Source organism: Anopheles merus, chromosome 3L, assembly GCF_017562075.2.
Source record: "Anopheles merus strain MAF chromosome 3L, AmerM5.1, whole genome shotgun sequence".
NCBI lineage: Eukaryota > Metazoa > Arthropoda > Insecta > Diptera > Culicidae > Anopheles > Anopheles merus.
The window spans coordinates 14,548,314-14,570,435 of NC_054085.1; the positions used below are offsets into that span (position 1 = coordinate 14,548,314).

At 49.7% G+C, this 22,122-nt stretch overlaps 7 protein-coding genes across 10 annotated transcripts; 5 read left to right on the top strand and 2 right to left on the bottom strand.

Moving 5' to 3' along the window:
* Positions 1–135: 135 nt before the first annotated feature.
* LOC121598321 (peroxiredoxin 1-like) lies at positions 136–2,916 on the top strand. The gene is made up of 2 exons (XM_041924986.1): positions 136–338; positions 1,980–2,916. The coding sequence occupies exon 2, from the start codon at positions 1,997–1,999 to the stop codon at positions 2,585–2,587; it is 591 nt and encodes a 196-aa protein (XP_041780920.1). The 5' UTR covers positions 136–338; positions 1,980–1,996; the 3' UTR covers positions 2,588–2,916.
* A 1,925-nt stretch (positions 2,917–4,841) lies between these two features.
* LOC121598316 (serine/threonine-protein kinase PITSLRE) lies at positions 4,842–8,758 on the bottom strand. 3 transcript variants are annotated; one of them, XM_041924980.1, is made up of 4 exons: positions 5,875–8,758; positions 5,475–5,790; positions 5,300–5,404; positions 4,842–5,199 (listed from the first exon to the last, which is right to left on the bottom strand). In XM_041924980.1, the coding sequence occupies exons 1-2, from the start codon at positions 8,638–8,640 to the stop codon at positions 5,686–5,688; spliced, it is 2,871 nt and encodes a 956-aa protein (XP_041780914.1). In that variant the 5' UTR covers positions 8,641–8,758; the 3' UTR covers positions 4,842–5,199; positions 5,300–5,404; positions 5,475–5,685. The 3 variants fall into 3 exon arrangements, with proteins under 3 accessions (XP_041780914.1, XP_041780913.1, XP_041780912.1); XM_041924979.1 differs by having other exon boundaries at positions 5,300–5,418; XM_041924978.1 differs by having other exon boundaries at positions 5,300–5,790.
* Positions 8,759–9,907: 1,149 nt separating this feature from the next.
* On the top strand, positions 9,908–11,002 carry LOC121598858 (distal membrane-arm assembly complex protein 2). The gene is made up of 2 exons (XM_041926203.1): positions 9,908–10,450; positions 10,531–11,002. The coding sequence occupies exons 1-2, from the start codon at positions 10,029–10,031 to the stop codon at positions 10,943–10,945; spliced, it is 837 nt and encodes a 278-aa protein (XP_041782137.1). The 5' UTR covers positions 9,908–10,028; the 3' UTR covers positions 10,946–11,002.
* Positions 11,003–11,084: 82 nt separating this feature from the next.
* LOC121598856 (vacuolar protein sorting-associated protein 26C) lies at positions 11,085–12,424 on the top strand. Its single transcript, XM_041926202.1, has 3 exons — positions 11,085–11,324; positions 11,403–12,159; positions 12,248–12,424. The coding sequence occupies exons 1-3, from the start codon at positions 11,268–11,270 to the stop codon at positions 12,331–12,333; spliced, it is 900 nt and encodes a 299-aa protein (XP_041782136.1). The 5' UTR covers positions 11,085–11,267; the 3' UTR covers positions 12,334–12,424.
* A 3,037-nt stretch (positions 12,425–15,461) lies between these two features.
* On the bottom strand, positions 15,462–16,061 carry LOC121598859 (coiled-coil-helix-coiled-coil-helix domain-containing protein 7). Its single transcript, XM_041926204.1, has 3 exons — positions 15,952–16,061; positions 15,783–15,881; positions 15,462–15,709 (listed from the first exon to the last, which is right to left on the bottom strand). The coding sequence occupies exons 1-3, from the start codon at positions 15,994–15,996 to the stop codon at positions 15,602–15,604; spliced, it is 252 nt and encodes an 83-aa protein (XP_041782138.1). The 5' UTR covers positions 15,997–16,061; the 3' UTR covers positions 15,462–15,601.
* Positions 15,569–18,233, top strand: LOC121598855 (protein Mo25-like). 2 transcript variants are annotated; one of them, XM_041926201.1, is made up of 2 exons: positions 15,569–15,660; positions 16,291–18,233. In XM_041926201.1, exon 2 carries the CDS (start codon positions 16,413–16,415, stop codon positions 17,430–17,432), a length of 1,020 nt encoding a protein of 339 aa, XP_041782135.1. In that variant the 5' UTR covers positions 15,569–15,660; positions 16,291–16,412; the 3' UTR covers positions 17,433–18,233. The 2 variants fall into 2 exon arrangements, with proteins under 2 accessions (XP_041782135.1, XP_041782134.1); XM_041926200.1 differs by having other exon boundaries at positions 15,572–15,664.
* Positions 18,234–18,961: 728 nt separating this feature from the next.
* LOC121598854 (phosphotriesterase-related protein) lies at positions 18,962–20,552 on the top strand. The gene is made up of 3 exons (XM_041926199.1): positions 18,962–19,256; positions 19,331–20,232; positions 20,302–20,552. Exons 1-3 carry the CDS (start codon positions 19,238–19,240, stop codon positions 20,437–20,439), a joined length of 1,059 nt encoding a protein of 352 aa, XP_041782133.1. The 5' UTR covers positions 18,962–19,237; the 3' UTR covers positions 20,440–20,552.
* The last annotated feature ends 1,570 nt before the right edge of the window (positions 20,553–22,122 follow it).

The window sequence follows — 22,122 nt, forward strand, 5'->3', positions numbered from 1 at the left end:
TTCTGTGACACAACAACCAACGTTCTCACTATCTCTCTCACTTCCTTTTTCTCGCTTCTCACTTGATCAGTACTTGCGCTAGGTGTAAGCGCACCTTAACCGTCGCGAGCGAATCCCACCGCTACAAATTATGACCAGATCGGCGGCGGACCTGTTCAGTGTGTGTTCAGAAGAAAATCTCCGCCGAACAGAACGCAAGCAAGTTTGCTTCGCTCCGTGAATTTTGCCGTACGTGTGTGTGACTGTGTGCGTGTGTGTCTGTGCGTGTCTTACCGGCATTTTGCGTAATTTTGTCGCAAATTTTCCCTGCGTTGTACGTGCGTGTTCTTTCACTGCAGGTAATTTTTGAACCATTTCACTCTGTCGGTTGCATTTGTTCCTTAATTTAATAGCTTGCAATGGATGATGAAATAGTGGAAAATGAGAAAAAAATATTTTAGAAAAGCATTTAGCACTATATTAGGCAAGCCCGGTGTATTTGCTTAAAAGCACGCTCTTGTAGCCGCATCCAGACGCCATTGCCGACGTGTAATTCGAGTGACGCCAAAATTTCATCTTTGTTCGATGCAAAAAAAAAAAAGGTTCCATTTTGCTCCTCTCTAATTGCCAACGCGGACAGCAAACAGCAGCACCATCGGAATTTAATCGATTTTCCATCGAAACACTTTACAGTGTGGAGCTTAACGCCCATTGTTTCCTAGGCAGCGGATGGTGGTGCCTCGAAAGGGTGAATGATTTTTGCATGGGTTTGGCCATTCGGTTTCTATGGCAATTGTTACACAAATCTTTACCCCAAATCCAGAAAAGGGGGGAAGCTGCAATGGAGTGTGAAGTAGGGGTTAAATGCTCAGCTTCTAGCAATTTCTACACATTCGATAACGCGGAGAGAGGAGGAGGACCAGACCACGCTCTACTGCAGTCATAGTTTTGAATCATTCGACGTTCTCCCCTAACCATCCCTCTTAGCTTCCCCTCTTCAACTCCCTTCCATCTAATCTTCCGGTGTGTCTGGCTGTGTGTGTATAATCACATTCCGGTGGATGTTGCTAGAAGCAAATGGTGTGGAGATAGAGAGAGACGAGCTTTGTAATTGTGTTCCGGGGGCTGTCTTGTCTCGCGGGAACAGATTAGGACAGTCCCGGGGCAGCGAGGAGAAGCTCTCCTCCTTTACACGTACCCTTTTCAACGCACGAGAGCGATTGAGCGGCCTACTGGGACCATCATCGCCACCATCACGATCTTCGATTACCTCCGTGTCACGCCATCTTTTTTTGTTGCCCCCATTTCTTCCTACCGGCGACCGATGGGAGTGAATTGTGCGACTTCCTCCAGGCATTTTTTAATGGATGGTTTGAAGCAACGAGACCTGACGACTGTCGGAAAAGACGCAGTGTGATGTGGAAGGTTCTCGGGTTGAAAAGTGAAAGTATCACATTTGCTGTCGGCCCGAACGAATCACTCACCCATGATGGCGCTATGTCTGTACTTTCCGCTGTGAAGGGGGATTTTATTGTGTGCCAAAGAAGCTTTTTTGCCCCTGGAGGGAACTATATTAGTCACCAAGCGCTCTGGTGGCTCTTTCGTGTCATCAGAATTATTCAGAACCACATAAAACAAAATAAAGTAATAATTGAGCCATAAAATTTGACGCAACAAACATTAAATGGAGAGCTTAAACACACTCTCAAAGCCTACGCACGAAGGAGGGAAGGGAAAAGAAATCGCTTACTAATCCGCTCCAGCTCCCCCGTGTTGTAACTATGGGAACAATGGAGTAAGCGCAAAGCTTTTGGAATTACGCAACTGCCGGCAAGCGTTGCTCACGCTGCAACACAACCGGTCCGCTCTTATGCGGCTACAGTGGGGAGCAGTGCAGATGGGACGAAAGCACTTGAACTTTTCATGTACTGCGTGCTTTTTTTTCGTTGCTTATTTGATGGTTAATTTCCCTTTTTTCTTCTCTCATCCTCTTCCTACAGCAAACACTAATCTCATCATGCCAGTGCCGGAGCTCCAGAAACCCGCGCCCGCATTCAGCGGTACCGCCGTCGTGAACGGTGAGTTCAAGGAAATCCGCCTGTCGGACTACCTCGGCAAGTACGTGGTGCTGTTCTTCTACCCGCTCGACTTCACCTTCGTCTGCCCGACGGAGATCGTCGCCTTCTCCGACCGGGTGGACGAGTTCCGCGAGAAGAAGTGCGAGGTGATCGCCTGCTCGACGGACAGCCACTTCACCCACCTGGCGTGGATCAACACGCCCCGCAAGCAGGGTGGGCTGGGCGAGCTGAAGATCCCGCTGCTGGCGGACAAGTCGATGAAGATCGCGCGCGACTACGGCGTGCTGCAGGAGGAGTCGGGCGTCCCGTTCCGCGGCCTGTTCATCATCGACGACAAGGGCAACCTGCGCCAGGTGACGGTGAACGATCTGCCGGTCGGACGCAGCGTGGACGAGACGCTGCGCCTGGTGGAGGCGTTCCGCTACACCGATGAGTTCGGCGAGGTGTGCCCGGCCAACTGGAAGCCCGGCAGCAAGACGATGGTGGCCGATCCGCACAAGTCGAAGGATTACTTCAATGCCGTCAACTAAGAGGATGTTTGTGGGGAATATGTTGAACCGAACTAGAACAGAAGAATCTTTCACACACACATTCTTTCCGCGTGATATCATCTATTTTACGGGAATACATCTTCGCCCTCTGACCGCGGCATTAAATTAAAAATCATCATCCAGAGGAGAGGAGGCTTATTAATCGCGCAGGTTGAACCTGCGAGGAGGAGAAAATGCTCTTTTAATCGATGAAGAAGAACACGATAAACAAAACAGAAACTGTTTAGATGGTTAAAATATCATCAACCAACCCCCTCCATGAGCTGAGAGCAATAAAATGGAAATAAAGTATTGATTTTTATTTTGTACAATATGTGTTTTAGCACTAGCTTGAATTTCACACAACACCACGCTACGCGGACCCACTAAATAATCGGTCACATTGCGAAATTAGGTCCCCGGCTCGTCCGCGATAAGAACTGTGCATGTTGGTGGTCACGTTTTTTGAGGTTGATAGCGCGCCTGTTCCTTATCCGATAAGCGTAACAAAATTCGAGAGGCTTCTTCCGGAAGGCAAAGGTGTCCTACACAGGTTGTTTCGTCAGAACGGTGCAATTGTATCGATTTGACAAATTTAATCATGCTTCTCGCGCGCTGCTGTTGCATGGTCTGATCGTTCTTTTGCTTCCGTTGTGTTCAACGATATCCACACGCGCGCCTCATTAGCATTCCTTTCCATATGGAATATGCAAACGATGACATCGCTACAAAAGTGCACTTCATTATGAGCGATTCTGTCGTTAGCACACCAGGTCACTCTCGAATACACATGAGCGAACCATTAGAATTACGCCAAGCGCGGCGAGGATTGACAAACAACTCAATTAGTAAGTGGCCTAAGGGGTTGACAGTGAAACACGATAGCGTGTGTATCTTGTTTGAAACAACACTCAAGAAATAATTGAAACACATTTCATTATGATATGTTCGAACTAGTGATGGCAAAAATGAAGTCGGAATCGATTCCGGCTAGCTCCAAAGTTTTCTGCATTCGATTCCGGATAGTAGGTCTGGAATCAGATTTCTGAGTCTGTTCCGGAATCGGATCTGAAATTTGTTCCGAAATCAGCTTCGGAATCGGCTCCGAAATCGATTCTGGAATCGAAATCGGATCCAGAATTGGAATTGGCTCCGAAATCAGATCCGTCATTGAAATCGGAGTCGGTTTTGGCATCTCCATAAAAATAGGCATTTGAGTCCAATGATGCTACGTAGTGATAGCCGCAAAGAATCAAAATTTACTTGTAAACGATCCATTCTCATGTAGATTCCCGGACTGATTTCTGAACCAATTCTCATTTCGTAGCTAATTCCATTTCTGGAGTCCATCCTGAATCCGTTACCGTAACAAATTGCGATTCCCAGGTCGCTTGCAATTCCGGAACCGATTCCGATTCTAGAATTGATTACCGATTCCGGCTTCTCGGAATCAACTACGGAATTACGAGCTCCCATCACTAGTTCAAACAATCAACAATCGGGGCGATCTGCTAATCCATCTCACCCGTTTTGTACCAAATGCCTGATAATTAGCAGATCGCCCAATTATTCACATTCCTGGCGAGTGTCTTGCTCCTTCGATAACCTCTCACACTGGGCTTTAAGCGGGGAGAGCAAGACACGCAAGAATGATATGTAATGAGCCGCGAGACAACCACCTGTGTCTACCGGTCAGTGCGGCTCGATGAACGATAACTTGCTACTGATAAAGTGGACATCGTTAGGCATGAATGGGCGGGTGGGATGGATGCAAGCAACACGCAATGCTAAAATGAACCGGTTTTACATCTACCGTGTGTGTGGTGTGTTTGGTGTTGTGCATCATGCACTTGGGTGGGGCGCCGCCAAAAGCCAGGAGGACGACATCGCGATAAAATATGGCGCGTTTTTGTGGTTAACTCGTTTTTCTTTCACTTTTCCCTCAAAGGCCTAGGTTATCACTGCCACGGTCATGGGGTCTCGCGGGTGGACATATTTGGGGCACCGCAGCGGGTTATTATCAGCAGAGAGTGCGCATAAGCTGTGTGGGAACTTTGGAATTTGAAGCCCGTTCTAGCAATTTTTGTTCATGTTCTAATTATAACATTTAATTCGTTTAAAAACACTGGAATTAGTGGAAAACTGATTAAAACTGTTGAATTAGTGGAAAACTGTTTAAAAACACTGGAGTAGAAACACTGGAAAACTACAGGGTTTCTAAGAACTAATTAATTACAGAGTCAAGCTACGCAACTAAATTTCAAAGATCTCCTTTACTGTAAAAAGTATCTATTATGAATCCATACCGGTCCTGGAACCTAGCATGAACTCATACCGTTCTTACAACTGCTTATAAATGTATACTGGTCCTAGAACCGATCATGAACCCATACCAGTACTGGAAATGATACTGAACCCATACCAGTACTGGAAATGATACTGATCCCATACCCAGGAACAGATCATGGACCTGTACCGATCTTGAAATAGCTCACGATTTCATTTCATTTTCTACAGCAGTTCCTGGAACTGTTCCGGATTTGGATTCGGAACGATACTTCAATACTTCTTCCGGGTTTGGAACCGAAGCAGTTCCATTTCCATCCGACAAACTATACTCGGTATTAGGAATAGTGTAGGAATTAGCAAAGGAAATAGCGTAGGAATTAATCGTAGAAAATTTTGTAGAATTTGTATAGTGATGGTACTCACGATTTAGCACACTCTGCACTGCCTTTTCTCTGCGGGTCATTTTGTTCTTTAGAACACGTTCCTTTCGAATGCAACCAATCACTTTCGTCTTTTTCAATGAAAGCACTAAGAAAATTTTTCTGTTTTAAAGAACACTAATGTAAATTGTATTGATTTTCATGTTTTAAAAACTAACTTCCTTGTTGGGGTAATGTAGGCGAAGTATTTCCAAATTCTGCATTTCACTTTTCATTTCTATTGTGATAATTGTGTCTGGAATTTCGATCATCTCGCGTATCGGACGACGGCGGCAGCCCGCCAGTCTCAATGTCAACCGGTGCTCGGTGCAAGTAGTGCTGGGTGCGCACAGCCTACTTCAACCCGAACCCGGATGACAGCTCGTGCCCTCAGAATTTTAGGCTAAACCCGGGTCCCATGGCAAGGTGGCGCGATTCCGCGTACGTCGTGCCGCCAAGATGAAAGCCGGCATTGTCCGGCACGGCATCATCGCCCTGGAAAAGAAAAATGAAGCATAAAACAATGAATTTGCCTACTCCCGAATGGGAAAAGCGTGTGTCCCTTTCACTTCCACTTACCAGCTTTTTAAACTCTCCACCTCCGCTCGGTGGCTTGGGGCTCGAGGCGAGCGCTTTCTTCAGCCCGAGCTCACTCTTGGCCGGCCAGGTGGGGAACATGGCCGGATCGATCGGCAGCGGCAGCTCCTTGAAGTAGTTGTGCTGCAGGGCCGCCTCCGCCGTCAGCCGTTGCTTCGGATCGAACGTCAGCAGGCCTTGGAGCAGCGAAATGCCCAGCTCGCTCGTAAGGTGGGCGAATTTCTTCCTCAAGTTCGACACCGGATACTCGGTGAAGGTCATTTTCTGTACGGCCGGCAGCTCGTTGTAGCCCGGCCAGATCTTTTCGTTCGGCGTGCCCAAATCCTTGAAGATGCGGTTCAGCTGATCGATTTCCGTCTTGCCCGGGAAGAGTGCCGCCATCGAGAGAAACTCCGCAAAGATGCAGCCAACCGACCAGATGTCGATGGGGGTGGAGTATTCCTTGCAGCAGAGCAGCAGTTCGGGCGCCCGGTACCAGAGCGTAACGACGATCGAGGTGTACGGTTTGAGGGGGGAACCGTACTCGCGGGCGAGCCCGAAATCGCCCACCTTCAGGATGCCTTTGTGGGACAGGAGCAGATTGGACGTTTTCAGATCCCGGTGCAGGATCCAGTTGTCGTGCAGGTGGGCAACGGCCCGGAGCAGCTGCTGCGTTAGACATTTGACCTCGCCGGGGAGAAAGACCTGCTTCTTGTGCTTCATCGTTTCCATCAGCGACTTCAGATCGTGCTCGACGTAATCCATCACGATGAAGATTTTGTCCATATTGCTGCCGACCACAATCTCCCGCACGGTCACAATGTTCGGGTGCTGCCCCTTGAGCAGTGTGTTAATCTCCCGAAGGGACGTAATGGGGAAGCCCTCCTTTTCCTTCTCCATCTTTAGCCGCTTCAGGGCGACAATCTCTTCGGTGCGTTTGTCCTTCGCCCGGTACACCACACCGTACGTGCCTTCCTCGATGCGATTGAGGCAGAGGAATTCCTCCACCGAGCGGCAGCCCTGTATGCCCGGATAGTACGGTGGAAGTGTATCCTTAACCTCCACCTCTTTCGATTCCTCCTCACCGACCGCTGGTTTTGCTTCGCCGGACGCTTTCCCCTCCTCGCCCTTTCCCTCATCATCAGCTCCACCGCCGCCGGTTGGACGCTTTCTTGCCTCTTCTTCTCTCGAGCGGCTGCGACTGCTTTGACTGCGACTATCACGTCCCTCGTGTCGACGGTGCCGCCGAGGACTTCGCGAACGACTTCGCGACCCCGATTCCGAACCCGAACGTGAGTTCGTTGGCGATCGGGACTGGGAGTTATACGAGCCGGAATGGCGGCGATCCGATTTCGCCAAATCGCCCACCGAAAGCGGACTTCCCGGTGGATGCTCTTCGTCCCGCTCGTCCTCCTCCGAACCATGCGAGGAGCTGGTGTGTGAGTGGGAGGACGCATGTCGATTCCGGTGGTGCCGCTTTCGCTCCCTGCCCCGTTCGCCTCGACGCTTCGTACCCCGCTGGTCAGCGGCTCTTCGTGCGCGGTCGTCTTCCGGCACCATCTCAACGTCATCGTCCTCGTACGACGGGCGCTCCTCTTCCTCTTCTTCCTCCTCTTCTTCCATCTCCCCGTCGTCCTCCTCGTCGGTGTCTTCCTCCGAGTGGGAATCAGTCTCGATGCCCCTGCCACGCTCCTCCTCCTTGCGCAGTCGCCTTGCTTCCAGCTCTTCCCGTGCCAGCTCCTTCCGGCGGAGCATCTCCCGGTCCGCTTCTAGCAGCTTCGCCCGACGCTCCTCCTGCTCCTTTTCCTCCGCCGTGCGGGGTGCACTCGACGTTTTCTGCTGGTGGTAGTGCGAATGATCGGGGCTTTCCAGCACTTCCACCACCTCCCCGGCATGTCGTCGACGATCGCCGTCATGGTGTCGTGTGCGTTCCCTCGCGGCTCCTTCATTTGCTTCCTCCTCCTCGCGGTACCGGCGATGCATATGCTGCTCCCGGCGGCGTTCCCTCTTCTCCGCATAGTATTCTTCCTCCTCCGCGTGCATCTGTTCTGCCTCCCGGTCACGGTCGCGACCTCCCTCCGTGCCACGCTTCGAGTCCCGCCGGTTCTTTTTGTGCAACAGCCGGGTACGCAGATCTTCCATGATTTTCTCCGGATCGGTCGCTTTTTCTTCCGCCCGGCGCTGCTGTTTTTCGTTGTACTCTCGCTCACGCTCCCTTTCTCGGTCGGTGCGCTCGCCCCGGTGCTCCCGCTCACCGCGGTCCCGGTCACGTTCCCGCTTGCTGTGATACGTTTCACGCATTTCACCGTAGAATGGGTTCATTTCGTACCGCGACGAGTGATGTTTGTCGCGGGAGCTGGTTTCTCTGCCGCTGCCGCTTCGATCCCGTCCACTTCCCGAGCGCGACGAGGAACCCTGCCCCTGGCCCGGGTGTCGGTGCTGCTCACGACCGCCGGCTGCATGATGCTCCCGCTCGCGGTAGTAGTGCTCTCGCTCCATCCGATTGCTTCCACGGTCAAAGCGCCGTTCGCCGCCACGGTCCCGCTCGCGGTCACCTTCCCGCTCCATCATCATGTGATGGCGCAGATGGTCCTTGGCGTGCCGTCGATCCTTCCCCTTCCTGTCCTTGCGCTTGCTCATGCCATAGTAGGTGCTGCTCGCCTGCGGTGGTTTGATGTCCAGCGAGTCAGTTGTTTCCTCGTCATCCGATGGGCTCAGCTCGACGCCGCTCATCACTTGTCCATCTTCGCTCTGTTCGGCATCACTCATGATTTTCTTTTCTAGCCACAAATGCACAGAAAAAACCCGACGGGAGTTTCACAACAGAAAGTGTTTTCTTCCGAACGGCAACGATGAGCCCGAGAATGACAGCAGGAACGACGCCGCCAGTGTGGCCAGATAATTTTGGCAGATTTCTGTAGGAGCTCCAAAATTGTATCTGTAGTTTTCGGAATGAGTTTCAGATTTTGTCGGTAGTTTTCGGTAGGTTTAAGCCCGAAACTCGATTAACCGTAGAGTTGGCAACCAGATTTACACACGTAAGTTGGCAACCGGCATACCCGGGTATTCCACACGTTTTGATGTAAAAAATTCACGATTTTCATAGGTAAACAATGCTTTCTATATTTCAATGCTGTAAGCAAGTTATGCCGACCATATATTCTCTTCTATTTCATTTATTCATTAAGTTTTTTTCATTTTTTTGATAAAAATAACGGTCAAATTGAAATTTGGAATCGCTTGATTTTGACTCGAAAATAAGCACAATACGAAAAGAGGAAGAAGAGAAACGTCATTCTCCATACAAAATGTATGGAATACCCGGGTATGCTGGTTGCCAACTTACGTGGTAAAGTTAAAAAAAAAATCAAAATAAAATACTTACAGGCTGTTTGAAATTACAACTTATGCACCAAAAAATCATAAATTAAAAGTTGAGAGGCTACGGAAAATTTCAGGTCAATAAAAGCAATGAATCAAAAGTTATTGCAGTTCGAAGCTGAAAAAAATACCCGGGTATCCGGTTGCCAACTTAAAGGTTAAAAAGAAGTGTTAAGCGTGTGGGGGGGGGGGTGCTAATGCAAAAGTTCCATCTCACCAGAGAATGCATCCTTTATCTAGGATATGGATTGGGATATGGATTAGATTTGGTTAATCGGTCACATAAATGCAGGTTTTTGTGAAGTGTCGATCTGAAAATTGTATTAGGAATTCTAAGCCTTTTCTCGGGGGTCTACGCGACCGCTTAGGGCCGCTGCAGTGCTCCATCAGATACCATTTTTTCAAACGTGCTGTCGTTAGATTTTTGCTGGATAATTTAGATTGACTAGAGTATTATCTGAGTTTTATAGTTCGATAATAAAAAAATGATTTTATGACTTTTTGGTCAGTATTATGAGAAAATCTGTGATTTTCGGTAGTATAATTGAAAAATCTGTAGTTTTGAGGTGGTACTATGTGAGTCGGCAGGCATATCAGAAATCGAACAGGAATACAGATAAATCGGTATTTCTGGTCACTCTGTTGGGTAGTGCTGTCAGTGCAAAACGTAAACAAAGGCACTTCGGTCCACCGGCAGCCAAGCTGCTCCAGTGCGTTTTTGTGCCGCCGGCAGGATAATAATTTAATTAATCTTTACTATTAACAAGTAGAAAACAATGTACAAGCTAGTCAGAAGCACCACCACCCGACTGTCCACCCTGAACCGGGCCAGCGTTCACAGAGGCCCCACAAACGATGTGCCACCGGCCATCGGTCCGACTCCCGATCTCGATCCGGAAATTGCCAAAAAGATACAGGAAGACAAAAAGCGTCTCCAGTGGCGCACACCGTATTCCGACCGGCCGGACAGCTTCTACAGCGCGTTCAAACTGTTCGCGTCGGAAAACCGTAACTCCGAGCTGGTGGAAAAGATGCAGCAACCGATCGACCTCTCACCGTCGGCCATCCTGGAATGGTGGCAGAAGCGTCGCACCACCATCGAGGCGCACATGCAAAAGTTTATCCCGGAGCGGCATGCCACGCTCGGGGACGACATTGCCACGGCACACTTTATCGTGCATCGGGGCGGATCCGTGCGGTAAGCATGGTTGTGTAACAGCCTGTGGATTGATTCCATGCTGAATCGTTCCTTGGTTTTCCGTTTTTTTTTTTAAATAGATTCCGTGGAAGTGACAAATGGATACAGAAAGATGAAGACGACGAGTACGACCTACCGCGGCACCACATCCCGGGCATGGTGCTGGAGGAGGTACGCTGCGACGGCATGACGCTCTTCTACGAAGGCATGGAAAACATCCAAAAGTTGCTCCGGCTGAAGCATCTGTCGTTCGAGAAGGTGGCACGGTTTGACGATTGGTATCTGGATCGGATCTCCGCCAACGTGCTGCCCTCGCTGGAGCGGCTAAACTTGCGCGGGACGGCCGTAACCCACCGGGGGCTGAATTGTTTGTACCGTTTGCCCAGCTTGAAGTTGCTGCTGGTCGACGATCCGGAAAAGGACATACACTGGAAGCTGACGGTGGCCATGCTAGAGGAATGGAATCCTAATCTGCGTGTCGTGGCGAGTGAATGAATAGGGAAAAGAGAATCGAAATTTTCCCCCGAATAAAATGACCATAGCAAGCTGAAATACCTTTTCTGAATCGTGTTTGCATATGTAAACAAAAGCGCACCTTAGCCTATACAAACCCTGACAAGCTGCAATCTGTCAACAGTGCGTTTGTTTGTGTTCGTTCGGTGCAGGTCTCGGATGGTTAGAGCGGAACCCTTATCAGTGCGGAGGACGGCCTTTTTTGTGTGTGGAGCAGTTTTCGGGGGACATGGGCTGCTGATGATGAGCAGGATTATCGTTTGTTCGTTGCCCAACTCGGATTAGCTGCGTAGAAGTGAACACGATGTCAATTACTGTAGAAATCAAGCTTCGCCGTGCGAACAAAGTGTACTACGAAGGGGTACGTAGGAGTCATGGGGAGGTTTCCCGTGTTTTTTCACAATAATTATTCGTTTCATTCATCCCATCCCCTCCAAAGGAAACGGTTTCCGGTGTGGTGCAGATCGTGTGCGGGTCGGAAACGAAGCACGATGGCATTGCGCTCGCCCTCGAGGGCTCGGTCAACCTGCAGATCAGCAACAAGAACGTGGGCATCTTCGAGGCACTGTACAACAGCGTCAAACCGATCGCCCTGCTCAACCAGCACACGGATCTGGCCCCGTCCGGCAAGCTGCCCATCGGTGCCAGCGAATTTCCCTTCGAGTTTCCGCTCATCTGCCCGAAGGAACCGAAAACGCTGTACGAAACGTACCACGGCGTGTTTGTGAACATCACGTACATGCTGCGGTGTGACATCAAGCGCAGCTTTCTCGCCAAAAGTGTGCAGAAAACGCAACAGTTCATCATCCAGTACCGGCCGATGGTGGAGCACCCGCCGAAGGAGGTGCAGTTTTCGATCAGCCCCGATACGCTGCAGAAAACGGCCAAGGAGCGGATTTCCATACCGAGGTTTCTCATTTCCGGCACGCTCGATTCGACCGACTGCTGCGTGACGAAACCGTTCACGGGCAGCGTGACGGTGCACCATACGGAGGTGGCCATCAAGTCGATCGAGATACAGCTGGTGCGGGTGGAGACGTGCGGCTGCGCGGAGGGTTACTCGCGCGACGCGACGGAAATACAGAACATCCAGATCGCGGACGGGAACGTGTGCCCGAAGGTGGCGATACCGATCTACATGACGCTGCCGAGGCTTTTCACCTGTCCGACGCTGATAACGAAGAATTTTAAAGTTGGTAAGTGGGTCGATTTCGAAGAGGTACGTTTTTTTTAAACCAAACCACCAATTTAAATTTGCTTCTTTTTCTCCCTCCCACGCCACAGAGTTTGAGGTGAATCTCGTTATAATTTTTGGGGACGATTATCTGGTGACGGAAAACTTTCAAATACTCCTTAACAGAACAGCGTAATAGGGAGGTGTGTGACAACCGCCTTCGCATTCCAATCATTTAATCGTCTGAAGCAATAAACGTAACGGGCGAAAGCTACATCCAAAATCCACACCGGGAAGAAGCGGCTTTATTTGCTAGCTGAAAGGTTGGCGGTCCACGTTGGTTGTTTCGTCTAGCTGACCATTCAGCGTCTGTATCCTAATGGCTATCCGTGTCCTAACGTACAGCTCCAGCAGATCGCGTCCCATGCGGGGATGACGGGCGAGAATGGAATCGACAATACTTTCCGCCAATCTGTCCTTTTTCTCGTGGATCATGCCGCATACGTAAGATTCCAGCTGTTTTGCCTGCTCTCTCCATAGGGCGGAGGGTTTCACCCAGCCAAAAGCATCGCCCAGTGGCTTCACAACGTACTGTCCGGCTGTACGCTCAATCACCGAGGAGGTTTCTCCGAGATAGTCATACCTTTGGCCCAATCGAGACACAATCATGTGAGTTAAATAATCACAAGCATTAGCGTCGGTTACAGCATCCAGCTCCGGGTCCGATGGATCATCCGATCGGTGAAGACTTTCCATGGGAATTTCCCCCAAAAGATTCGCATGTTGCAATTGTAAGTTCGTTACATGTGGATATCCCTCCACCGAGGCGACCGTTTTGCAGAGTTGAAATAGAACCTCATTTACAGAGAGTGGACGGAATGTTGGAGCTTGTCGGTGGATGCTTTCCTTCAGTTTGCAGATCGTTCTATGCATCGGCATTGTGCTCAACGGTAGCATTGGCAATCCCTTCACTTCCCCGGGATAGTACGCTCTCAGATCGGGCAGCAACTTCCGCATCGAGTTGATGGAAAGAAGAACGGCCTGCGGGAGGAACTCGTAGTCGGCATTCACGCACCGTATGCTTTCCATCACATCGTACATCCCATCTAGCACGATGTTCTGCTCGTCCTCGCACACCCCGTACGGTAGTTCGGTAATCAGATGCTGCTTGGGAATGAAATTTTGGCCGTTAGTAGTCATGCACAGGTCGCACCAATCGACGAAAAGATCGAACAGGGTCGTCACTGTGGACAGAAGACCTTCCTCGTCATTGTCGGTGTGAGCGAGCAGTCTTAGTGCGGTTGTTGTTTTGAGGGAGATAAATTCCCGCGCAAGATTGGGATTGTTCTCGAGCTCCAGAAGAGCCTGCAAATATATAAAATAATCGTCTTTTAGTCAAATTTTAAATCTTCGACATGCTTTCATACGCACCCCGTCGCTTAGGTATCGCTGATAAATGGCACTGCTGTCGGAAAGCACCGACAGTAGCGTCGCTTTCGTAATCGCCAGATTGTTCTCCTGCATCACGAACCCATCCTCGATCAGTATCCGATGCATGGTGGCTAACGTTCGGGCGGGGCAGGCGTACAGATACACCGCATTATCCGTTACCGGATGGCGTATGTAGTGTTGATCGGCGCTTACGTTCAATGCGTCCCATGTGCGCACAATCGCCGCGTCACAGTCAGTCGTGATGGCAACCACGTGGTAACCGATTTTATACAGCTCGATGATGGTTTTTTCTACCATTTCTCGGCTTAGAATAAGATCAAAATCAGTGTGCACGATCTGCTGCCAGCGGGCAAACACTCCCTGCACGGTGAGGCAATGAAGTTGCGCGTTGGGACCAACGATTTGATCGCGCGTGCCATCGTACCGGTACCGGACGGGTGCGTTGGTGCGGATCAGGCTTAGTGTGCAGACAAGTTCGACCTTTTTAAGCGCTGATTTGCGCAGCTCCAGCAACCGGAACGCCGCTGCACTGTGACCCGTTTCGAGATAAACGGAGTGTATCCACCGAGCGAGCTGTGGCGCGTCCGGCAGTGGATAGCGCAACTGTTGGCGTACGTACGCGAACGCTTCCTGGCTGATGCAGCGAAGTCGGAGCGCTTTCGCTAGCTCATCTTCCGTCCACAGCACCTGCGCCGCCGTTTGTTCCGGCTGCCCGGCCAGAATCGATGCCAACTGTCCTTCGCCAAACCGACCGGCTAAAAGCTCCGCAACGCGGTCCTCCACGTGCCGGTTCGTGTGTTCCTTCAGCTCCTGCAGCAAGATGGCCACGTTCACCAGCTCCGCCTTGGCAAAGTTGATCTTTTCCGTCTTGCCGTCGATCGTGGCACGCAGCCGGCCGATTTCTTCCCGCTGCCAGCGCGTTTCCTGCTCCAGCTCCACAATCCGCTGCACCAGCTCCTCCTCGCTCATGGGCGGTATGATGTGTAGCGGCTTTCCCGAGCCATCCGTCCGCTCCCGTCCCATCATTCGCTCGCACACGTGCTTTCGAAATGGGTTCACGATCGGTTCCGATGCGGCCACTTCACCGCTCAACAGTTTATCCACCTCCTGCTTGCGCTTCTTTCGTTCCTCCTCTTCGGTAGCGATTGCATTCGTCGTCCGTTTTAGCTGCTGGCTCACCGAGCGGATCGTTGGCATGGCGTCCTTTTGCAGCGCCATTCGCTTCGTTCCGTACAGCAGCTCACCGCGCAGATCACGCTCGAAGCATTCCGGGGTGAAGTGGCTGCTGCACAGGAATTTGTAGGCCGATTTGGGAAAGCTTTCCTTGGGCAGGTCGCAGAACTCTATCCATCGATCGCGCCGTTCCGGATTGGTGGGAAACTTGTGATAGGTGATGCGCTCCAGCGCATCGTCCGTTTGCTGGTCAGTGATGTTGGACCGGTTTTGGCACAGGGCACAGCTCCGAACGGCGGACATCCTTGAGAGGTACTGGCGAAAAGCGAGAAAACACACATCGAGCAGAGGAAAATCCGTTGCACCCCAAACAAACCTCTTTTGTGAATTTTTGCGACTGACAGTTGACTTTGTTTACAAACACAAACCGGCAAGCAACTGTCTCCGGTGGCACTTTTGACAGAATTGGTAGGAAAAATTGCTGTTCGTTAATTTTTACCAATTTCCCCGTATTATGAAACAACTTTACCAGATCATGGCACGTAAATTAATTGAGCTTTTTATACTACCTGAACAAAAACTGTAAAATATCACACACAAAAAAGAGACAAACCAATCAAAAGCCATACAAGTGCTTGAATGGAAGTTTCCACTCCTTGCCTACTTGGCAGATCGAAACGAAACGTCAACAAGTCCGTATACGCTGTGCTGTGCTCGTCGCGAGACTGTTTACATCCCCGTGCGAACCCTTTTATTTCACTGCATTATCTACAAATTAACGAAAACCCCTGATTGCTAACGGTGGGCTCGTGTCTCCCACGTCCGTCCTGTGCTGTGCTTCACGTCGGTTTCGTCTTCATATACTCGGCTTTGATACTTTCCCGGTCGGCAACATCTGGTAGGTAAGGGAAGATACCGTTCGCGCGTCGATCCGCTCGCACTTTGTTCTAAAAGTAGGGAAACTCGTTACGTCCAGCTCCCAAACGATGCGAAACGGCCCGCTAGCCACCCGCTGCGTACCCAAAACTCCTTGCAATTGTTGTAGTTTGCATAATACAGCTCACACTTGCCGTGGTCGAAGTTGTTCTTGCTGAGACATTTGTAGGACAGTTCCTGCTCCTGTGGGTGCGGGGAATGGGCGGGTGGTGTGGTTAGGTTGCATTCGTAATTTCGCTTGCGTTGGGCTTACCTTCAAACAAGGGTTGTTCTTTTCGGCTTCGTAATTTTTCGGCATTGTGTAAAATTTGCGGAAGGTTTTGTTTTGGGGTCGTGTGTGCGCTGGATGTGTGCCGAACAGCTGACTTTGACAGGTGAGGGGGGGTTATTTGTGTTTCGAGGGGTACGGCTGTGTCATTTTGCCATGGGAGCAGCTAAATGAGATTTGAAATGACCGTTTCTGTTTGTTTGTTTGTGTAAATCGATTTTAAAAGGCTTCGATTTTCAAAAGTTTAAGTTGTGTGGCCCTTCCGCTCACAGGACACAACAAAACATGTATAATAATGGATTTCGTTATGACTTTTAATTGTAGCAAGTGCGGTGTTTGCTCGTGTTGCGACACCACTTATGTAGCAGCGGGCCTGGGCGAACGATCACTGTGCCCCCTCTTCCCCCCCCGGTAAGGACGCAAAAGCTTGACGTGAGCGTGCAACGATGCCACTGTTTGGTAAATCGCAGAAAAGCCCACAGGAGCTGGTGAAGTCGCTGAAGGAGGCGGTCAATGCGCTGGAGCGCGGCGATAAGAAGGCGGAAAAGGCACAGGAAGATGTGAGCAAGAACCTGGTGTCGATCAAGAACATGCTGTGCGGTACGGCCGATGCCGAGCCGCAGACCGAGATCGTCATCTCGCAGCTGGCCCACGAGCTGTACAGCACCGATCTGCTGCTGCTGCTGATACAGAACCTGAACCGCATTGACTTCGAGGGCAAGAAGGACGTGGCACACATCTTCAACAATGTGATCAGACGCCAGATCGGCACCCGGCTGCCGACGGTCGAGTACATCTGCACCAAGCCGGAGATTCTGTTCACGCTGATGGCCGGGTACGAGCATCAGGAGATCGCGCTCAACTGTGGCATCATGTTGCGCGAGTGCGCTCGGCACGAGGCGCTCGCCAAGATCATGCTCCACTCGGAGGAGTTTTTCAACTTCTTCCGCTACGTCGAGGTGTCCACGTTCGACATTGCGTCCGATGCGTTCTCCACGTTCAAGGAGCTGCTCACCCGCCACAAGCTGCTGAGCGCGGAGTTTCTCGAGCAGAACTACGACAAGGTGTTTAGCCGGTACGAGGCGCTGCTCAACTCGGAGAACTACGTGACGCGTCGCCAGAGCCTGAAGCTGCTCGGCGAGCTGCTGCTCGACCGGCACAACTTCACCGTGATGACGAAGTACATCTCCAACCCGGACAACCTGAAGCTGATGATGAACATGCTGAAGGAAACGTCGCGCAACATACAGTTCGAGGCGTTCCACGTGTTCAAGGTGTTCGTGGCGAACCCGAACAAACCGAAACCGATCATGGACATACTGCTGCGGAATCAGGAAAAGCTGGTCGACTTTCTTACCCGCTTCCATACCGATCGCTCCGAGGACGAACAGTTCAACGACGAGAAGGCTTACCTGATCATGCAGATCAAGGAGCTAAAGCCCCAGGCCCAGGAAGCCCAGCAGTGATTGTGTGGTGGAGGTGGTGGTGATGGTGGTGTTGCGGTTCAATGCATGCAGCATGTTTCATCAACAAAGCTGAAACACTATAAGCGGGAGCAGTTCTGTAGTTTTTGTGTGTGTGCGTTTTTTTTTCTTTCGTTTTTTGGGTTCTTTTTTACGAAAAGCTTTGCGAACACTACTACGCCTTTGCTTAAATAGAAATAAATGTTCTACAGTAGAATAAAGAAATTGCACGCTGGTTATGATTTGTTGGTTGGTTAATGGATCAAGGAAAACTCATCCTCTCAATAACGAGCTCATTATCGAAATGGTATCGGATTATCAAGAAATCGGTGCGGAATTGGGTATCGGAATAGCATCAGTTTGTTGAGGGTTTCAGATTAACAATGATTTAGTTTCGAATTGATGAATCAATGAAATATCGAATTACCACCAACACGCATTGGTATCAGTTTCAAATTGACAATAAATGCTTATAAATATTATGCTTAAGTTGCTGCAGATTTAATATTCATTGATGAATGATAATAATAAAAGCACATCAAACTCTATTCTTCTTCTTCAACTTAATTGATGCAACAACGGTTCCAAGGTTAAAGTAAGATCGCAAAACACAACAGTATAATAGTGATTTGAATTGATTTAAACAACATAATTAAGTATATTAGTCAATGTCATATGATTTGCGTCCTGCTGCTCAGTCCATACGAGTCTTGAACCCATGTTCTGCACAGCGTAATGTCAATTTGTATGGCCTGACGTCTGTACCACGGGAGCAGCTCATCGGAAAGGCATCAACTACAAATATAATAAAACTCTCCACAGAAACAACGTAAACCCCTGTGTCGCGCGTCAATTAACATGATTTTTAGGGTTTTTTTACTCCTTTTTTTAATTAAGTCCATGGAAATTACGTAGAGTTATCAAAACAGATAACTGTTCTAGATTCCAACGGTCCGAAATTAAACGACACATGTTTCATGTATGTGTGAAGCTTCAATCGTCGAATACTATTTTTATCCCACGAAAAAGGGTCATCTGTTCACATCTATGTGTTTGTGGTTGTTGTTGTTTATGTATGTGGTTGTTGTTGTTTACTATCCACGCTTCCAGAAGCAGATAACAACGACGCTAAAACACAATGGGCCGGTAAAAAAAGTATCCTTGGTTTTGTTTTCTTCCGGATCTCAAGACTTTAGGCGGCTCACCAACGGTTGATAAAGAGATTCTTTATTTATCATAAAGGGTTTCTTCGGGGAGATGGAAGAAAAAGAAGTGAACCACACGAACGGGATTTATCCAAAGAAAAATAAGATGTCTCGAGTTCCGACTTGTTTGTGCCTATGTAGGTCAGGTTTATGTACCACCGATCAGTCGCCTTAAGTCAAACTGCATTATGCACCCTTCGTCCGTAGCTGTGTTCAATGCACTTGTATTGGAAAGATAAAAGAAACTGATCATTCCGAACCCCATACTCATCTATACCTCAATCTTTCCCTTCCACAGACCGTACGAGGCATACTACAGCATACCCCGAGCAACGCTGAAGCTCACGTAGATAAGACGCAAAGCGCGAGATAACGAGCGCATCACACAGGCAGGCACTGCGCGGCTCTCTAGCAAACACGCCACAACGAAAACCGGTGGTGGGGTCAATTATCGTGTCTCGTGAGGTGGGTTGAATATAAACGCCGAAAAGTTCATTCCGTTTCAGATCACGTACCAAGCAAACAGCAAACGTTATCTTGCAACGCAGTTCAGTTGCACATCTCAGCACGATCGGATCGGAGAGCAGCAGTAATTTTGCAGCAATGATGAAAGTTCAAACAGGTAAGTGGTGTGAAAGTGTAGATCATCCATTCCAGTGGCACTGCAAACCGACTTATATACGCTCGTTTTACCAGTGCGTGGCCCGGTCGATCCGGAGCAGCTCGGGTACACCCTTACGCATGAGCACTTTTCGCTCAACTTCGACAAGATGTACTCGGCTCCGCCGGATGCGGTCGAGGAGTACGTGAGCAAGCGCATTACGCTGGAGAATGTGGGGTACGTACGGCAGTACCCGTACGGTAGCCGGTACAATATCAACTTCGAAGACTTTGATACGCACGAAGCCGTAACCAAGGATGTGGTGGCGTACAAGAAGTTTGGTGGTGGCGCAATTGTCGAGAACACATCCCATGGATTGGGTCGCAATCTGAAGCTGATGCACGATGTGTCGCGGGAAGCGAACGTGCATGTGATTGCTGGCACGGGACACTACATTCACGTGATGCAGGATGCGGCAACGCACGCGATGAGTGTGGAGCAGATGACGGACCTGTACACGAAGGAGCTGCTGTTTGGCGTGGAGGTGGACGGGTTAGATGAGCCGGTAAAGTGTGGATTTATTGGGGAAGTGGGCAGCGGTTGGCCGATCAGTCACTTCGAGCGGAACGCGATACAGGCAACGGCGGAGGTACAGGGTGTGGTTGGATGTGGCGTATCGTTCCATCCGGGCAGGGAGCGGGAGGCACCGTACGAGATCGTTCGGCTGTATCTGGAGGCGGGTGGCAGTGCGTCCAAGTGTGTAATGTCCCATCTCGATCGGACGCTGTTCGAGGACGAGGATCTGCTGGAGTTTGCCAAGCTGGGCACGTACCTGCAGTTCGATCTGTTCGGTACGGAGTGTTCGTACTATCAGCTCAACCCGAACTCCTACATGCAGTCGGACGAGCAGCGCATCCAGAAGATTGTCCGTCTGATCGAGGAGGGTTACGCGGAGCGCGTGCTGATGGCGCACGATATACACACGAAGCATCGTCTGGTAAGTGGGAACCGGGCGGCGAGGGAGAAAGCTCGTTCGTGAGTAGCTAATTTTGGGATCTTATTGCAGACCTCGTTCGGTGGTCACGGGTACAGCCACATACTGAACAACGTGCTGATGCGCTTCTCGCTCCGTGGCATCGACATTAAGACGGTCGACACGATGACGATCGCCAATCCGGCGCGCTGGCTCGAGATGAAGGTTTAAGTTTAAGTACCACGGTGTACCCACATGTGGCGTTTCTTTTTTGGAAGTATTTTTTGTGCCCATATCCAGATATTTTAATCAATAAACGCAGCTCCGGCTCTATCTTCTACGTACCACTGGGGAGTGTAAAGTTTATAAGTAAAAAGTGCGTAAAAGTGCGTCTTCTACCAGCGTCCATCCCGTCTTATTCGTGATTCTTATTAGCTTTTCCGTGGCAATCGTTCGCTTTACGGTGTGTCGCTGGAGACACATTGAAATGGTTGTGCCGTCGCTGTGTCAGTTCCCGTGCTGTCGTTCAGCTGAGCAGTTGGGGTTGGGTTGGGTTGGGTTGATTGCCTGCTTACTTCCAGCACTCTATCCACTTTCCACGTGTTTGTCAGCACGGTCGCCAACTGTCCTGTCCTCGCTGGCAGCAGCAACAGCAACTCTTTCGCCTACGTATCGTACACCCGGACCAGAGCAGCGCTGCAGTTTGTTTTCTTATCTTTATTACTACTTCATAAAAGTTTCACAATATAAATTTAAATTTCTCCTCCCTGTGCTCTTGCTCCTGCAGCTTTCCCTCTTTGGAGAAGGTTTGAAACACCGGAACCGGAATCACCCATTCCAACACACACAGAGACCACTGTACATTGGAAAGGGGATATCATCTTTTTCGTACGGAATTTCCCATGCACCTCGCTGAAGAGTGACCGTCAGCGTTGGGTTTTGTGGCTCCGTTTTGAACCTTTGTTTGTGTGTTTGCTTGGAGTGGCTTGGAACTGCATTTGGATCGCACAAACAAAGAGGGGACTGAATCGAATAATGAAATTTGTCCATCGTTTGGCGCCCATCTCTCTTAAAAAGGTGTAGACATTTTGTGTGCGAAAGTTTCCCGCGTGGGGGTTGGGTTAAGTCAATTGTTTGTTGCGGGTTATAATCCACGGTATGCACAATGTACTGACCCGGAGGGAGGAGGGGCTTGGTTTGCAACACCTTCTTCTTCTTCTTCTTCTTCTTCTTCTTCTTTGGCACAACAACTACTATCGGTCATGGCCTGCCTGTACCCACTAGTGAATTGTGCTTGGCTTTCAGTGACTTATTGTTACCATAGCAGGATAGTCAGTCCTACGTATGGGGCCACTGTCTATTCGGGACTTGAACCCATGACGGGCATGTTGTTACGTCGTACGAGTTGACGACTGTACCACCAGACCGGGCCAGACTCCTAGGTGCAACACCTAGGGAAGGGAAAATAATAGAAAATGGGCAAAAACGAATTTCAAAGAGAGAAAAAGTCACTGTCTGCGAAAGATCATTTGCATCAATTATGATGATTCGGGCGGGTTATGGTGACTCCGACTCCACAGCATAGGCGGGATTTAGCGGGGAAAGTTTTTACGAATATGTAGAACCATCAGCCACCCACCCACCACCCATCCATTTTGCATGCACCAGCAAGAAAGTCGCAAATTTTTAGTGCGCACCCAGAACTTTCTCATTCCCAAAAAGTCCCCGTCGCGTTCGCGGTGATCGCGGTTCGCAGGAATGAATAACTATTAATGTGCGAAAAATCAATGGGAAAACTTTCCTTTGCCCAGCCGCGGTTTGGTCCGGTTAGTTAAGGGACATTGGACAGTGCAATGAACGGGGTGGAGGAGTGTTTGTTATTGGCACTATTTTATTTTATTCGTTGCTTTATTA

Bases quoted from the DNA above. Each gene is read 5' to 3' on its own strand.
- LOC121598854 (XM_041926199.1), top strand. The intron at 20,233-20,301 runs GTAAGTGGGAAC...ATCTTATTGCAG, and splicing joins TACACACGAAGCATCGTCTG to ACCTCGTTCGGTGGTCACGG.
- LOC121598858 (XM_041926203.1), top strand. From the start codon at position 10,029: ATGTACAAGCTAGTCAGAAGCACCACCACCCGACTGTCCACCCTGAAC. The intron at 10,451-10,530 runs GTAAGCATGGTT...TTTTTTAAATAG, and splicing joins CATCGGGGCGGATCCGTGCG to ATTCCGTGGAAGTGACAAAT.
- LOC121598321 (XM_041924986.1), top strand. From the start codon at position 1,997: ATGCCAGTGCCGGAGCTCCAGAAACCCGCGCCCGCATTCAGCGGTACC.
- LOC121598316 (XM_041924980.1), bottom strand. From the start codon at position 8,640: ATGAGTGATGCCGAACAGAGCGAAGATGGACAAGTGATGAGCGGCGTC. The intron at 5,791-5,874 runs GTAAGTGGAAGT...TTTCTTTTCCAG, and splicing joins GTGGAGAGTTTAAAAAGCTG to GGCGATGATGCCGTGCCGGA.
- LOC121598856 (XM_041926202.1), top strand. From the start codon at position 11,268: ATGTCAATTACTGTAGAAATCAAGCTTCGCCGTGCGAACAAAGTGTAC. The intron at 11,325-11,402 runs GTACGTAGGAGT...TCCCCTCCAAAG, and splicing joins ACAAAGTGTACTACGAAGGG to GAAACGGTTTCCGGTGTGGT. The intron at 12,160-12,247 runs GTAAGTGGGTCG...CCCACGCCACAG, and splicing joins AACGAAGAATTTTAAAGTTG to AGTTTGAGGTGAATCTCGTT.
- LOC121598855 (XM_041926201.1), top strand. From the start codon at position 16,413: ATGCCACTGTTTGGTAAATCGCAGAAAAGCCCACAGGAGCTGGTGAAG.
- LOC121598859 (XM_041926204.1), bottom strand. From the start codon at position 15,996: ATGCCGAAAAATTACGAAGCCGAAAAGAACAACCCTTGTTTGAAG. The intron at 15,882-15,951 runs GTAAGCCCAACG...CCGCACCCACAG, and splicing joins AGAACAACCCTTGTTTGAAG to GAGCAGGAACTGTCCTACAA. The intron at 15,710-15,782 runs GTACGCAGCGGG...CCCTACTTTTAG, and splicing joins ACAATTGCAAGGAGTTTTGG to AACAAAGTGCGAGCGGATCG.